Source organism: Magnolia sinica, chromosome 3 (genome assembly GCF_029962835.1).
Source record: "Magnolia sinica isolate HGM2019 chromosome 3, MsV1, whole genome shotgun sequence".
Taxonomy (NCBI): domain Eukaryota; kingdom Viridiplantae; phylum Streptophyta; class Magnoliopsida; order Magnoliales; family Magnoliaceae; genus Magnolia; species Magnolia sinica.
The window spans coordinates 44482774-44501436 of NC_080575.1; the positions used below are offsets into that span (position 1 = coordinate 44482774).

Sequence of the window (18663 nt, forward strand, 5' to 3'; positions counted from 1 at the left end):
CCATCTATCCGTTTCACCAGCTCGTTTTTAAGGCATAAGCCCAAACTAAAGCAGATCCAAAGTTCAAGTAGACCACGCCACAAGAAACGGTGTGAATTGAACACCTACCATTGAAAACTTCTTGGGACCACAGAAGTTTTTTGGATCAAGCTGATATTTGTATTTTCCTTCACCCATGCTGTGTGACTGTGACCTTTTGAACAGGTTAGATGACAAATAAACATTACTTATGGGCCCTAGGAAGGTTTCAATGGTGAACGTCATTATCCTCAATGTTTCATGTGGTGTGGTCCACATGAGCTTCGGATGTGGATGTGCTTCAATTTTGGGCTCACGCCATAAAATAATCTGAAAAAATGGTACATCCACAGTGGGCCCCACAGTTTACTCATTACGTAATCAGCCTCCAGTAATTACCATATGTTTGAGCTGTGGGGCCCACCCAAGAACCATCCTAATCCAAAACTTAGTTGGAGCAATGCACAATCATACCCAAAACTTAGTTGAGACGCCACTGGAAAGGCTTTTAATTTTGGTACGTCCCTTCATCCCGGTAAGGTACACCGGATGAATGGATTGGATGGCACATACACAATTCCATCTGGAAGTTTCTACTTAGATGTGCCCACCTGAGTTATGCAACAGGCTGAATTTTGTGATCTAGGCTTAATATGAAGCGCGTATCTAATGACCAGGTTGGATGGCACTCAAACATCATATGATGGGCTGAGAGGAAAAATACTTCTCTCGGTCCACTGAAAACCATGCACATGTAGCCATGCTCCACTGAAAGTGATTGCTCATTGGGCTGGCCCAGGTTTAACCACACCCAACCAGTTGGGACACCAGGTCCAGGTACTCTATTTGAGATTGAAGACCTGGTTTCACCTTGGGAAATCAGGTACGGGTCAGATCTGAATAGGGTTCGGGTTAGGTCTGGTTCTAGGGGGGGGGGGGGGGCGCAACAGCTACAACATAAAACAGCAGCTTATCCGCCAAGAAGATTTCTCAAATCCGTTCTCCCAAAACCAAGAATTTAAAAATAAAAATAAATAATAAATAAATAAAAATTTAAGAGAGAGAGAGAGAGAGAGAGAGAGAGAGAGAGAGAGATTATAATAGAAATAAATCCAACTTATATCCAACGAAATGTGACTGAAAATATAGAAATTTATGATGAAAACATAGCCCATAAAGCCACACACACACATACACATGTGCGAACACACATACACAGAGAGCAGGGACAAAGAAGCCGCTTGGAAACATGCCATAACCTGCCTGCCCGCCTTACAGATTTGCCAAACCACTCCCTTCTGAATCCCACTTTCCCTTCCTTTTGCTTTATAATAGTCATCTTTCATTTTCTAGGATGCAACGAGGATCACTTCAGCTGGCACAAAAGCAACCTACCCATGGAAAGTCCCAGCAATTCAAGCAATGCTATGCAACCAATCTCTAGAAGAGACGACCCTTTGAAGAGAGTACCTAAACAAAATCAGCCACACAATGAAAAAGTTCTAATTATCCCAAAAATGCAATGCCGTCCTAAAATTCAGTTGTCTAACAATAGTATATAGTGGTATGGAAGTCCACTGCTAAAGTCCAAATACAGCAAGCACTAATTTGGAGTGGGCCTGGCAACGGACGGGCCTCAGGCACCTGGTCAGCTTGGGCTTATTCGAAATATTGATTTGATCTGGCCTGAACCTGGCCCATAGACAGTGCTCATTTGAAGTATATCTTACCTAATTGCCTGCCTATTCATCCAGACTAGCATAACAGTAGTAAGATGGATGCAAGAAAGCGCTCAAAGCTAGCTAACTTCACTCAACGTTAAATTATCAATGAATGATAATAATATTTCTCGGTTTTATGAGACATCCATTGTAAATTTGTGACAATATGCTAGAGAAAAAAGAACAGAAAATAATAATAATAATAATAATAATAATAATAATAAAATGAAACCACTAAACACTGTACAAAGACCTCATATTAAATGATTTCATGGTTACAACATGCATATAAGACTAAATTAACATAACTTTTTTACACTTTTAAACACACCCCACATGGGCACTCAAACCCAAGACGGATCGGTGTTAAAACACAACCTGTCCATCACCGAGCCATGGGTTGGAACCCCCAACTAAATTAACAAAAACCTAATGACTTAAAGCACATGTTGAACTAACAAACAGTCAACCAAAATACATCATAAAAGGCTAACAAACAGGCATATGCTGTCAAATAAACAAACAGTAACTAATCATGTATCAGGCCACTAACTCAAAAAAAGTGCATCAACCTTCACTTCTTTCTTGATGCAAGACAAAATATAAGCTAGAAATAGAAATAATGGATATCCGGACATTCACAACTACAAAAGGCCACGAACTAAATCCAACAAAACGAGAGAGCCAACACCAAAAAAAAAAAAAACATCCACAAGAAATCCATCCTTGTAAAACAAATGAATTATTTCAATTTGCATTATTTCCCAAAAAATGTAACGATGACAGTGCATATCAAAAAATTTTCTATAACAATTAATAGACAATATATTACATTAAAATTTTAAAAAAAAAAAAGGAAAAGGAAAAGAAAAAAAAGATAAAGATAAAGATAAAACTGAAAATTATTACCATCATAATGACTCAATGCTCTCTTTGATTCTTAAAAGAAAAACTGTCTCCATGTCACCAAGTCATCGCCGTCGTCGTCGTCGTCAATAATAGAAGACATTGTAGAAAAGGCCTAATCACGTATAGATAATGCAGAGGCTGCTACACAGAAAAAGTCAACAACAGATTGAATATGAATAGAAAAGGTCAACAATAGATTTAATACTAAAGTTCGAATTAATAAAATTATTAAAAATTAATTTTAGTCCACCTTTTATTTCCTTCGTCAACCAATCTTCTGCATAAATCAATCCATGCAGTCTCCGGGCGCATATAACTCCCATACCAATCAAGTACTCTACCACCTATGTTAATGATTTCTTAAATGCAATGATCTAAACCGTGAAAGGGTACTTGGGTGCATCATACTTCCACCATCCTAAGATGTCAAAAGAGTCATAATCTAAACTATTTTCGTACAGGTTGAACAACTTCGTGTTGGGTTGGTACAAAAGTCAAACATGTACTAATAAAGTCAGACATGGAGATGTACTTAGATGAAGCTGTCTAGCCTGTACAAAATGGTTTAGATCATGACTCTTTCAGAATCTTGGATTGTTGGAAGTATAATGCACCAGAGTACCCTATCTAGCTCATATGGGTCGTGACATCTTAATGATTTATGTATCCGCTATTGCATTTGATTAAAAGATTTCTTACATACAACAGTCGACATATAAATCCCTAAAATGTCATGAGCCATTTGAACTACAATGGAGTATTCGTACACATTATACTTCCGCCAACCGAAAGTGTCAAAAAGAGTCATGATCTATTTTTGTACAAGCTAGGCAACTTCATTTTGGGTTGGTACAAAAGTCAACATGTATAAATAAAATCAACCATGGAGATGCATTTAGATGAAGTTGTATAGCCTGTAAAAAATGGTTTAGATCATGTGACCCTTCCAACATCTTGGATTGTTGGAAGTATAATGCACCCAAGCATCCTATCCAGCTCAGATGGCATGTGACATTTTAGAGATTAAGTAGAATTTGGTGGGTTGGGCTTCTTATGTAAAAGAAGTTGAATCTATAAATCTTTCATCTTTCTTTGAGCTGTAGTGTAGTTTTTATTCTGTTGCACACTTGTTTAATAAATTGTTGTTATCTCTTAAAAGAACAACTAACATTATTTAGCACAAGCAGTGGAGTATTTGATTAGTATCGGAGTTTTATGCACCCAGAAGTTGTACATATATTGATAGCACAAGGATTAATTTTAAGGAAGTACATGGTAAATGAACTTAAATTAATTTTAATTTTAATAAATTTTAAATACAATCTCTTGATTATAAACGTTCATATTTAATATGCTGTTAAAATTTTGTGTACCAACCTTCTATAGGCAACACGGCTCTCTATCTACTGTGTTCATCATTGATGGTGACGATATTGATAACACAGAGCTCTCTTTCAAGAATCAATGAGAGCAGCAAGTTTTAATATTGATGATAATTTGTAGCTGCATTATTTTTTAAAAACAAGTAAACATATAGTCTATTAATTATTATACATAATTTTAATATACATTTTCATAGGTAAATTGTTTGCAAAATAAAACGATTTGAAATAACTTCATGTTTCATTTTATATGGATAATATGGATAACTGACTTATGGTTCTTTATGTTGTGGTTATCCAACCATTTTAATAGATTTAGTTCGTATGTTTTGTAGTTGTGAATAGGGGATCAGCACCGTTTTGGTGTCTTGGTTTATATTTTGTTCCTCTGGCCCATTAGATCAATAGTTTTAATATACATTTTCATAGGTAAATTGTTTGCAAAATAATATAATTTGAAATAACTTCATGTTTTATTTTATATGGATGACTAACTTATGGTTCTTTATGTTGTAGTTATACGACCATTTTAATAGATTTAGTTCATACGTTTTATACTCGTGAATAGCGGATCAGCAGTGTTTTGGTGTCTTAGTTTATATTTTGTTCCTCTGGCCCATTAGATCAATAGTTTGAACACAAATCAAGCGACCGACAGACATGGATTGGCAAATTACAGAACTATTCATGCTTTTATGCCAAAGATCTTAGAGTTTCTCATGAAAAACCAAAATAAGATTCATCTTTATCTCATCAATCTATTCCTACTGTATTGTACTGCTAAGGAAACAATAAAGAGGAACTAATAGGAAGACAATGTCCATACTGCTCATCAGCAAATGTACAGTTTACTGATGTGCAGGATTCCATACAAGCAGGTATGGTTCAAAGATCAAAGACCATTGACTTGATGGACCCTGCCGTAGAGATTTCCCAAGTATGATCTAATTTCACAAATACCAACCCTGTGGTAAGTGGTCTATTTTTGTTGAATGTGGACTATTCTCATATGGTATCTTCTTCAGCTGCATAATTGCCATTCATCAAAGGATTGGGATCCTTAAATGAAAAATGAAGGATGCCCCTTTGAAAGTAGGGACCATCAAACCAATGGTCTGGACGACAAAAATATGACCCGCGTGTACCGAATCTTTCAAGACAGTAAAGATACATTTACCGATGAGTGTGACCTATAGATGGGGCAATGCTGAAGGTAGTATTAAAAAGCAGTGACAAGAAAATAAGTGAGAAAATAAAGAATCTATAAGACCCGTAACTGAGTTGCTTAGATATAATACTTGCAAGGTTTGTTTGGTAGTGGGATACAAAAGATACTGCACTGATGATCATGGTGAAGTGACTTGGCAACTTGGACCAATTCATCTCTGTCGAGCAATGTTGTCAAATCGCATATGCGATTGCATGCGATCAGCATATGCTGTTCGCATATGCGATCGCAAAATTGCATATGCCATGGCATTTTTTTAGAAAAAAAAAAAAAATTTGAAAAAATTCTTAAAAAATAGTAAAAACTTGCCTAATTAGTACACATGATTGGATTGGGTTATTTTACTTATTTCATTATAGTTTTAGTGTTTCACTAAGTTATATATTTAATTACATATATTACATAATATAAATTTTAACAAAACAATCGACGAGCTACATTAAAGGAGAATTAAATGGATAACTTGAAACAACTTACAAGTTACAACTTACAACTTAATTTACAAAAAGTAAGCACAACTTAAAAATAAAATAAAATAAATAAAACATACTTGAAATAATTGTAGAGAGATTAGAGTAAGAGAGAAGAGGTGTAAGAGAGAGAGTAAGAGAGAAAGAGCTTTGGGAGTAAAGAATAGTGAAAATGGAGCGGATATGAGTGCCTATTCACAAGCAAAAGTTCTCCAAATTGAAAAAAAAAAAAAAAAAAAGCTTCCACTCTGGCTAATGGGAAATATGCAATCGCATATTAGTCGCATATAAAAGTATGCCATGGCATACTCGCCAGGATCACATGTGCCATCATGGCATATGCGATTCAATCCACAGTATGCGCATATGCGATCGCATATGCGCATATGTTTGACAACAATGATGTCCAGTCAAGTCGCGACTCAACCGAGTCAAAGGTGAATAAGCTAGACTCAACGGAGTCTGGGGTGACTTGTTGTGACGAACTGGATTGGGTTTGACCAAGTCCAAGTCAACACAAACAAGTCACACAGGACTCATCCGAGTCTTAGAACCATGCTAGTGATACCTTTTATCAGTTGCAATCATTATAGCTTTTTCTTTGCAACTTTTTTCTTTGCGAAGACAAACCTTGATATTAAAACCTTTCAGAATTAGTGAAATTTGTTTCCTTTGCAACTAAGGGCCTGTTTGTATTACCAATTACAACAATAAAGGAAATGGGCATTATTTCAAATTACTTGTTTGGTGATATCAATTGTATTTGACCACCATAATGGCACCAATTACATTATTGGGTTTATCATGGTAAAAATGTAATGATAGCAATTTTGCATTATTTCAATGTCAAATCAACACCAAAATAAAGTTATTTTGGAGTTTGGGGCAGAGTTTCCACTGCAATACAATTTAAATTTGTAACGATTAGAAATTTCTTTTTGTCTCCTATTACATCTGCATTTAACCCTCGATATATGTGTCGTAATCAGTGTTTGAATTGTCGACGAGAAATCGATAATATCGGCGATATTATCGGTGTCGCTGAACCGGCGATACCGAAACCCCAAGTTTTCGTTTCTCTTCCAAATATCGACGAAATATCGGCGACATTTTCGATTTTATCGAAAAAAAAGCTATCGTTCTCCTTATTATTGAAAAAAAATTGAAATAAATACAAAAAATATATAAAAAAAGATCTCTTACCTTCTTTTTCTCCCGATCTACCCGCGGAAGTGGATTTCGGCTAGATTTAGTGGCAAATCGCTGTTGATAGCTCTGAATTATCCGAGATAAGAAAACCCTTTTAAAAAACCCTTTTGTTTTCTTCAAAGAAAGAGATTTGAAAGCGAACTTGATTTCACCGAGATTTACGGAGATTTCGGTTCGGATTTGAAAAAGAAAAAGAGAAATTTCTGGAAAGTTTTTTACGGAAGATGAGATTGATTGCGATTTTCCGGAGAAGAGGAGAGAATTTCGTAAAAACGAAATTTCTCTCGCGTCCGGGAGGGGATTAGCTACTGACGGGTTGGTATACTCACAGGGTGAGTCGCGAGACTAGCTACTGAAGTGACGTCGGCAAGTTCCGTGGGCCCCACCATGATGTATGTTTTGCATCCACACCTTCCATCCATTTGGAGAGATCATTTTAGGGCAATATCCAAAGAACGAGTTAAATCCAAAGCTCCAGTGGACCCCAGCACAGAAAACAGTGGGACAGTGACACCCACCGTTAAAAACTTCTAAAGGCCACAAAAGTTGTAGATCAAGCTGATATTTGTGTTTTCCCTTATTTAATGTCTTTTTTAACTTTTAAACAGGTTGGATTTCAAATAAACATTATGATGGGCCTTAGGATAGTTTCAACGGTGGGAATCACTCTCCCCGTTGTTTTCTTTGGTGGGGTCCACAACAGATTTTTATTTGATTCATTCTGTGGTTCATACCCTAAAATGATATCTAAAAATGGATGGACGGTGTGGATATAACATATACATCATAGTGGGGCCACATAACTTGGTGACGTCACGTCAGTAGCCGACTGGCTACTCAACTTGTTAGTATCCATCTAATCCGCGTCCTCTCACACCCGCTGTATAGCTGCTGTATACGTAAGCAAGTTCTGTGGGTCTGATCACAGGGTATTTGTTATATCAAAACCGTCCATCAATTTGGCGAGCTCTCTTAAGGCTTGAGACGAAAAATAAAACAGATCTAACTATCAAGTGGACCACACTGCAAAAAGCGGTGGGAGATTGAACGTCTACCATTGAAACCCTTTTTGGGGTCACAAAAGTTTTAGATCAATATGAAATTTGTTTTTATTCTTCATTCAGGTCTTTGTGACCTTATGAACAGATTGGATGGAAAATAAACATTATGGTGGGCCCTACGTATTTTTTAACGGTGAAAATCATTATCTCTGCTACTATTTGTGGTGTGGTCCAAATGATCTTTGGACATGATTCATTTTTTGGATAATGCTCTCAAATGATCTCTAAAAATAGATGAACGATGTAGATATAATAAATACATCACTGTGGGGCCCATGTAACTTTGATCTCCTTTGAACCGTTCGTACAACTCGGAGCTCGAGTAGCGTCAGTGCACGTCTTCGCACTACACGAACCTGCAGCAGCTATATAGCTGGGGTGTGGTACACCAGCCAATCTGCTTCCAATTTTAAGGGATTGGAATGCACTTCCAATTTAATGGTGGGATTTAATAGCGGTTGTTCCTTTTGATGTGGTCCACTTGAGATTTGGAACTACCTCATTTTTTGGACCATGTACTAAAATGATATGCTGAAATGGATTAATGGAGTTGATTTCTCGCATATATCATGGTGGGCCCACGGAACACTCTCCAGTAGCCACCTCATTATTCACAGCATTATAAAACACATGGGATACGGTGGGTACCACAAAGTCCTTACACCACCTAGAGGACTTGATTTGGCTAGTGACGTTGCCACTGTCAAGATGGCTAATGGTTCGTGCTATGTGGGCCTAATCATGATGTATTTATTTGATCCATGTTGTCCATCTATTTTTTCAGATCATTTTAGATCTTGATCCAAAACATCAGGCATGTATAACTCTCAAGTGGACCACACCACAAGAAATAGTAGCAATTGAATGTCCACCATTAAAAACCTCCCAGGGTTCAATGTAATGTTTATTTGACATCCAACTTGTTACTTAGGTTATACAAACTAGTTCGATACAAAATTTGTGGCCCTTGAGAAGTTTTTAATGGTGTGCATTCAATCAACAGTCCTGTGATGTGGTTCACTTAAGATTTAGATCTATCTATTTTTTGGGCTTATACCATAAAATGATCTTGAAAATTGAATGGATGCGTCAATATGTCAAACAAGTGCCATATCCAAGCCATCAATCACCAAGTACACCAATATATATAGATTCCATGTCCCAAAAAAGGTGTACTTTTTTAGTTCATTAACTTTTACATGTCCTAATTATTATATGTTAACTGCATTTGTATTATATGAACTCATTTTGATTACAATTGGAGCGATTTCTTATGGCAACATATGCTTTTTGGGTCCCATTAAATGAAAACTTATTATTTAATGTATTTTTTTTGTAATTTTTTTATTCCTAAATATGCAAATATGTGTATTTAGGCATGCCCTGAAGTTTTACTAAAAAATTCCATCATTTTCCCCATTATTTGTCATTTTTTTTTCGCATTTCCGGTTATCGGCGATATTATCGGCGATAACGATAATATATCTTTATCTCTACTTAGCGAAACTTGTAGCGATACCGACAACTCGAACACTGGTCGTAATACGTGTTAAACAAACTTTATGAAATAGTAATAATGACCCATTTACATTACTTTACCACAAAACATGCCCTAATATTTCTAACATTAAAGGATAAAAGAAACAAAAGTAATAAGTAGAATGCTTGTACCTTTTACACTAAATTTTCTAAGACAAATGAACTTAGACATTTGGACTAGGACCTAGCAACATAATAGGTCAGGTCAAACCACCCGGTCTAACTAGTTTGGCTATCCGAGTCAGGCTGGAGTCTACTCCAACCGCACAGGACACAAAGATCAACTTGGACGAGATGGATCTAACAAGTTTGAGAACCTACAGCCTCCTCCATTTTAAACAAACATGACATTCATTGCATACACGCACTTATTATCATGCCATTAATATTATTTAACTAACTAAATTCAATTACATATAGCCATCGCATATCAACCCAGATGAACCTGACTGGACCAGTTTGCAGGAAACCACTCACGGAAAGGTGTCAGGTATGATCAGATTTCAAAACATTGGTACCTACCTACCACAAAATATTTTCCACCCTGCCACCAAAGAGACCCTTAAATTAATAGAAATGTCTAAGGAAGGAAAAATTGGCCCGGCTCTTACCTTTACATGTCATAAGCGTTGAAGAGAGGTAGGAGGCATATGACTTGCAGCTTCCATCTCCTATTTGAACCCATCAATCCATCCCTTTCTCCTTTGACTTCCTTGAGGTTGGTGCACTATGGGAGCCCTATAGGAAGCCTCTTTCACTTTTAAGCAGGAGCATATACCATTCCAACTAAAATAACTGGTTGAACATTCACAGAACTTTGTCATGAACAAAGTGTGATCACACACTCCCAGATAAAATGCATAAAAACAAAAGAAGCACTACATGTTTGTGTTAGAAGAAACTGTAAGCATCAACAACTGGCATGTTCAGTGAACATCTATCCATCCAACATGTAAATCACACCATGCAGAATGTCATGTACCATGCAGACACCAACAAGGCTCATTCATCAGGTGTGCTCCAGTATAAAAAACCAAATCATCAGCTAAAAATGAGTTAATCCTCCATTTTGTTTTGTACGTTGTGATCCACCCACCCGATGACTGGAATGGCCTGATTTTGGGTTACCGAATCTCAGAAGTTGAGCCCACCTGATGGACTGATCAGACATCGACTCTTGTGCAATGTAATGGCTTTTCAAGTGATGAGTTGTATATGCATGTGGGATAAGTGAAGCTCTTGGTTACAATTAGGTCCCTTTTCCTTTATTTTTTATTCATTTTGGTGGCTAAGCAGGGATTGACTTATGATCTCAATGCTCAAATAAAATGGGTGATAGCCACTGTGGGGCCATGGTGACAAATCTCATTCTCAAGAATTTCTCGGTTCAGGAATTTCTCAGGAGAATTTCAAATTTTGAAATATCTCTTGAGATATTATCAGAAAAATCTCGCAAAAATTTATATATATATATATATATGGGAAAAGGTACTATGCGCTCGACCTCACAAGACCGTCCCATGAGGTCGAGTTGTGTGGGCCCCATCGTGATGCGTTTCGAACATCTACCCCATCAGTCAGATGCACCATTCCATCGTGGGTCTAGGTCTCAAAAATCAAGTCAATCAGTGACTTGTGTGGGCCACACCACATACAGAAGTGGGGAGGGGCCGTGCACCATTAAAACATTCATAATCATTTTTTGGGCCCACCGAGATGTGGTTTGCAAATCCAGCCCATCCATTATGTGTGTCCCACTTGGATGAGGGTTCAGACCAAGTTTCAGCAGCATTCAAAACTCAGGTGGGCCCCACCAAGTGCTTTTATATGTTTTTGGCATGTCTTCACATGATTTTAGATGGTATGGCCCACCTGAGTTCCGTATACGGCTGATTTTTGGGATATCCCATAATTTAGAGGGGACCCATCAAATGCACGGTGTTGATGGTCGACACGCATCACGGTGGGGCCCACACAGCTCGACCTCATAGGAGCTTATCATGAGGTTGAGCGCATAGTACCTTTTTCCCTATATATATATATATATATAGATTAATTAATAACTTTAAAATTTGAATATATAATTATATAATGAATTAGTTAAAATTTTAAACCTTTTTTTGAAGATTAAATTTTAAACAATTTTCACGTTAATATAAGGATAATTCGCAATAAAATCATGAAAATTAAAAACTACCGATATTTTGAAATATCTCGGCAATAGCGTTTAATTGAATTCTCGCATGACTATCACAAGGCTTTCAAAATCTCGACTATATTTGTCACACAGCTTTGGGCAACGGAAAAAGCTCAAACCCCTTATAAAATACGAGTTACGAAATGTCGGGTAATACCCTCGCTCTGACTGCAAATCATAACAGCTAAGCGACCAAAGGAAACCTAGATGTTAATGTGTGCCCATCACACGAATAATATCGTGCGCCACGATATCAACCTCTCCCGTGGAATACCACGCCAACCCATTGCTCAAGGAGGAAGCGCTCGGCCTAAGGCACTTCCTTTCTGCTCTTAATGACAAGAATGAACAACCGCAATTTACGGAAAAGGGAATTCCTTTGTTCACAAGGAGACATTTTGTGTGGGAAATATGGTGTGTGTGTGTGTGTGTGAAATTATCTAATGGAAACGTTTTCTCCATAATGTGGTGCAAACAGTTGTGGACCCCACAGTGATGTGTTGATGACATCAACTCTGACCATCATGCACACCTCCCTTCGTTTAGCCATGTGCTCAAAATTCAGGCCAATCCATGGCTTGGGTGGGCCACATGAGCAGAAATAGTTGGGAGGAGACGCCCACCATTGATTCTCATTGGGTCCCATTCATGTTTCAAAATGGTGTGGTTTTTCAGGTTTGCAATTATCTTGGACAGATGTTGCAGATCAATGGATTGGATGGCATATAGTACACAACATGGTGGGCCCTCAATGAGAATCAAGGGGGGGCGCCTGCTCTCAATTGTTCCTGCCGGTGTGGCACACTTTTGGATTGGCCTGATTTTGGGTCTCATGGCCAAATAAGGGAGGGCATCTCTTATGGTATGAGTGGATTTCATCAACACATGTCGGTGGGGCACATAACAAACCGTTTGCACCACATTGTGGTGACAACAGTTGCATTAGAAAATTCATGTGCGAGTGCAAGAGAAAGTTTTGCTAATGTCCCCAACTTCATGGGGATAATGGCAACATCCCCAAACCTTTTAAATGGTGCAAGGGGTGACCTAGCGTCAATTTGAACTGTTCATTCACTAAAAATAACAGCAATGGAATGTCAGGCAACACCCTCACTCTGACTGCAACTCATAGCAGCTAAGCGGTCGAAGGAAAACCTGATGTTAATCTGCGCCCATCACACGAATAATATCGTGCGCCACGATTTCAACCTCTCCCGTGGAATACCACGCCACCCCATTGCTCAAGGAGGAAGCGCTCGGCCTAAGGCGCTTCTTTTTTCATATTAATGACAGGAAACACATTTTTTGAAACAAGGAATTCCACCATTCAAAGGCATATTCCATATCTTCTGAAAACATTGTGGGAAAGTATACATATATACATATGAGTACATGTTTAGTCAACAGTGATAACACTCTAAAAAAAGATAGAAAATCTTGAACATGTAGCAAGAGTATATTCTCTCCAATTAAACTCAACCAATTGAACATTCACTTGTACCTTGTCATGAATAAACAACACCAATATTATATGTTAGCATCGGACAAAAGTGTAGCCATCGGAAAACATAATTTTGGACTACAATTCTTCAAAAGGAAAAACAATTTTGGACTTCAAACAAAAACACATTCAAACTGTGTCGATTCTATGGGTTGATGATCCACACAACTTGAATTCTATGGGCAACTTCCTTCTCAATCTCTCCACCCTCATGAATTATCAACCCAAGATATCGAAAGCAACTCGAATATCTGAACAAAAACTGATTTGTCAAGTATTCAAATGCACGCTAATGGCCATTTTAGGCGAAGTCATGTGTTGACACATGAGTAAGTTAGTTTTACCCATGGGCACATTCAGGTAAAGAAAAAGCAAGGACAGAATGATAGGACAGAACATCTAACCACCATTGTCATGGTCCAACCGAACATTCACTTCTACAATTCAAGACGAGGGAACATGTCAATCCACCAACAACATGCCATAATGTAATCACACCATTGTTGACCCAAAAATGCATGGTTATATCACAATGCTAACAGAGCAAGTAAAGATGATGCAAACCCGAAAGGGAAAGCAAATAAATCAATAAGAAAAGAAAGAGATTGTGGGAAAGATCCAACAATCTTCTAGACGGATGCTAGAGATCACAAATGCGAGACTGCGAGCAAGCTCAACAGTCCTCTAGTCTAGAACTAGTTCTTCCTGCCCGCCCCCGCCACCCCCCCCCCCCCCCAAATAGCTACCATAGCTACCAGCTTGTCTTATTTCATAGGCCATAGGTCCTATTTATAATCAACCTTACAATCTGTAATAAAAAGATATGAAATCTAAGAAATCTAAAAAATAGGAAAGCACTTAAGTAACAAAGCATTCTATAATTAAGAAAATACCTAAAGAAGATACTTAGATAAGAAAATATTTAAGATTATTCCCAGCCTAAAAATAAAGATATGAAAGAAAGAGTAGATTTCTTAATTTAGAGATATGAGAAAAATGGAAAGTGATGATGGCTAAAAAAGGAAGGTGGTCCTTTTCTTGTACACACATGCGGAGCGTGCTCGCGTGAGATGCGGGCCTTTTCTTCAAATCTTGATCAATCGGCACGTGTGGCCATTTGGTTGCATCAAAAGAGAAGCAATAAAAATATAGCAATTCAGGACACATACACTACAAGTAAACACAAAAGATCATCACAATCATCCATATAATATAAGCTGAATCTAACCAATCAGAATCAACTTACAAGTTAATATCGGGAATGCAACATCATTCAATCCCAGACGGCAATTTCAAGCCAGACCGAGGGCGCAAACCACTCGACACCCCAAGCTCCATGAGGGTCTTAGCATTTTGACCCTTGACTCCCTAACCAACACATCAACCACACTCTGCACAATCTGCACATCAACAAAACACCGCCGATTCACACACTCCTTACACAACTTCACTGCCAAATCTAAATCCCCCTTCTCGCATGCACAAGGAATTAGAGTCTCAAATGTCCGTCGATTCGGGGCACAATCATTCTTCACCAACTCACTTAAGATCCTCTTTGCCTCCTCTACGTTCCCATCATTGCAATACCCCAATGAATTGAAACTAAAAACATTAGGTTTCAACCCACGATTCCCAAACTCACCAACCAACTTAACAGCCTCCTCTGTCTTCCCCTCCAAAACCAGCCCTCTCAATCTCTCATTGTAACTGGTAACATCGGGAACACAGTTATACTCTTCCATTTTAAACCAAAGCTTCTCCGCATCTGAAAACCGACTCCCAGTGTAAAGCCCATTTAAAAGATGATTAAACGTAATCAAACTCGGTCTCACCCCATTCAACTCCATCATTTCCAGTGCCGAAACAGCAGAATCCAAAGAACCCATTTTACATAATGCCTGAATCAAAATACTATAAGAGAAAACATCAGGCTTTACTGAGATTTTAGACGGCAGAGCATCAAAAAGCTCCGGAACTTTTGCGAAGAGCTGGGAATCGAGGGCAGAGGTTAAGAGGGCGTTGAAGGATTTGGTAGTGCGGGGGCAGTTTAATTGGGGCAATTCGTCGAACAGGTCGCGGGCGTGGTCGAACATGCCGGATTGGCCATAGAGGGCAATGAGGCGGACCGCGAAACCTTCGGTGGAGATATCAGGGAATTGCTTCTGGTGATCGAGGCTGTCCGCAATGGAGTGGTGTGGGCCGGCGGAACCCAGGCGGCGGACAGTGACGGAATAGATGCGGTGCTTGCAACGGAAGCGGTATGATTGGGAGGAGGATTTGAATTTCTGGACTAGGTTTTGGAGGTCGGTTTCTTCGAAGAGGTCTTTGAGAATGGATTTAAAGAAGGACGAGAAGGAGATGACGGAGAAGGAGATGAAGGAGACGGAGAAGGAGACGGAGACGGAGATGGAGAGGAGAAAACGCGAGACAGAGGGAGGGGATTACGGTTTCTTAGGGGGAGAAGCCGCGAGAGAGAGGGCATTTCTCACATTTTCAGAGAGAGAGGAGCAACGGTTGGGCTTCTAGATTTAGGCGGAGAGAGAGAGAGAGAGAGAGGGGGCAAGGTTTAGGAAGCCATCCGACCCCGAGTTTGCGAGATCCGAACCGTTCATCCGTTCGTGGCCCTAGAATCTAACTGGTCAAGCTAAAATTTGGACGCGTTAGCTGCCCCGATGTCCAAGTTGGGTACGTGGACCATTGATCCTCTTTTCTTTTCAGACTGTCCACTTTCGTCTTCCTGTGAAAGTGGGCCTACCTTTTTTTTTTTTCTTCGGTGATTGCATGCTTACGGTGGGATATACCTTTGAATGGCCCTGATTTCCAACTCGTGTGCCTTGTATACCTCTTATCTTTCTTGGCATAGATTAGCCAAATCCAAATCTCAAGTGGACCACAACACAATCAGGATTAAAAACTTTCCAGGATTACATCTAACCTATTGATAAAGTCATGCACACAAACTTTGATCATAGGAAAACACAAATATCAATTTGATCCAAAACTTCAAACGTTCAATATCCACGGTTTCCCATGGTACATGACACTCATCGAAGTTTTGAATCTACCTCATTTTAGGGCTGATAAGAAGGATGGAAGGCCTAAATAAAATACATACATCACAGGTCCACCGAGCTTTGACACAAGTTAGCTGGCTGGTGTTGGGGTCATATCTAATAAGTTGGCTAGTGTTGGGGTCACTAATCAAACAGCATTCAACTTTCGATGTGGGATGACATCTGACACAGGCAAGTAATGCCTTTTCATTGGGCACGTCACTAGTTACCAGGACCTTGTAGCAATTCAGCGGGCAAGGGAAATCAGTCCGCCAAGCTATGCAGAGCCCATAATGACATCCTCTGTCCATTCAATTACTCCAACCTATGTTAGGTTTTGTTATAAAAAACTAACCAGACCACAAGAACTAGTGAAGGATTGAAAGCCCATCCTTAAAAGGTTTTTTTTTTTCTTTTTGTAATAGTAGTAGAAGTTTTGAATCAAGCTTATATTTGTATTTTTCCCTCCTCCAGATACTTCAGAAGATTTTTTTAAGAAATTCGTGTGCAATTGAGAGACTAGTTCGATGCGACCGAAGGTTACAGTTAGTGTGACCGAATCATAAAAAAAGTGTGTAAATTTGAAGTTGGTTTCAAGTCGGTAAGAGTTTTTTCTATTTAAAGGGATATTCTAATTTAATCTAAGTATGAATTAGGGCTTAAGAGAAAGACTTAGGAATAGTGAAGCTTCCACAGATCTATCCTTTTTCAATCCCTCAAATTTAGTTTGTATTTTTAGTTTTTTATTTTATTTTATTTTTCTTTTAAGATGTTAGTAATGTTAGGCTAATTTATTAACTAAGGCTAATGAATGAAGTTTATAATAATTACAATATTTAGTTTATTTGATTTAATAACAATACATTAACTAATTGTAGTAGATTGAAATAAATTTGGATTTTACTTTAAAAAGTTTTTGAGTCGGTAAAAGTTTTTCCTATTTAAAGGGATGTTCTAATTTAATCTAAGTATGAATTAGGACTTGAGAGAAAGACTTAAGGATGGTGGAGCTTCCACAAATCTATCCTTCTTCAATCCCTCAAATCTAGTTTGTATTTTTAATTTTTAATTTTATTTTATTTTTCTTCTAAGATGTTAATAATGTTAGGCTAATATATTAACTAAGGCTAATGAATGATGCTTATAATAATTACAATATTTAGTTTATTTGATTTAATAACAATAGGTTGAATAATTATAGTAGATTGAAATAGATTTGAAATTTACTTTAAAAATTTTTAAGTTTTTATTTCTAAATTTGTTATGTAGTACGGGTATAATGAATGCTTTGATTTAACAATTGTTTAACTTAAATTAGAGAATGATTTAGTCTGTATAATTTATTGATCTATTGTCGCTTAAGGGTGTTTTAGATGCTTTTGATTCCCTACGATTGAGATCTGAATGCTTCATGAGAGAACCATTCAATCGAAATCATATTTTATTGGTGTTAATGATTGGTTCAAAAAAAATTATCTTCTGATTGGATAAGATAAGACTTTGATTCCAATTGAGTTATACATTAAATCAATGAATGAGATGTTGTGATTGCTATGAGTGAATTCCCGAATCCTTAATATTTTATTTATTTGTTTTAAGACATCTTTTCTTTTTGGTTAGATGAAAAACTTAGATACTTTTTACCTTTAGACTAGTTCTAAATTATGTTCTACATTCCCTGAGGATTTGACCTTGGTCTCACTGAGTTATTACTATATCGTAGCCCCACACTTGGGGTTTGCATAAACATTTTGCTTCCTTGACAAGTTATAAAAAGAAAACACGAAGAAAAGAACGAGGCCCTACACCAAACACATTTATCTTTATTTACATGGATTAACTTAGTTCTAGCTTAGATTACTACTGCATAGTGGCTCTCACTATAGTACCATAAGAGTATATTAAATATCCATAATCCTAAGTTGTTGGATTATGATTAACTGAGTTTCGATTTAGGTGATCATATCAATTCGGTCATATCCTGCTGCCCATTTGATTTGACCGTTTGTTCCAATAGACGAATTAGGTATTTATCTCTTGTTTATTTTATTTCATTGGTTATTCGATACTTTGTCAATTATAATGTGACATATATTTAAATATTAATAAAATAAGCATTGTTTAACATTAAAAATAAAAAAATAAAAAATTATCCATTCATCTCTATTCCTTTGAGAAATATCAAGCAAAGTTTTGATGAAAAAACAAGTCCATAAGTCCATTGACCTAAGGAAAAAAAAAAACCATTCGAAAAGGCCAACCCTTACCTTTTCACAAATTGCCTCATCACTAATCACAACAGGTAGTTGAGATGATAGTTGGATCATGCATCTGGTCTTTAATTAGTCTCAATGCAAGGTATGCCATTGGTTTAA

General features: G+C 37.6%; 1 protein-coding gene across 1 annotated transcript; it reads right to left on the minus strand.

Moving 5' to 3' along the window:
- Positions 1-1119: 1119 nt before the first annotated feature.
- On the minus strand, positions 1120-15674 carry LOC131239868 (small ribosomal subunit protein mS79 (rPPR3b)-like). The gene is made up of 4 exons (XM_058237769.1): positions 14482-15674; positions 10149-10332; positions 2649-2786; positions 1120-1488 (listed from the first exon to the last, which is right to left on the minus strand). The coding sequence occupies exon 1, from the start codon at positions 15326-15328 to the stop codon at positions 14528-14530; it is 801 nt and encodes a 266-aa protein (XP_058093752.1). The 5' UTR covers positions 15329-15674; the 3' UTR covers positions 1120-1488; positions 2649-2786; positions 10149-10332; positions 14482-14527.
- Between the last annotated feature and the right edge of the window lie 2989 nt (positions 15675-18663).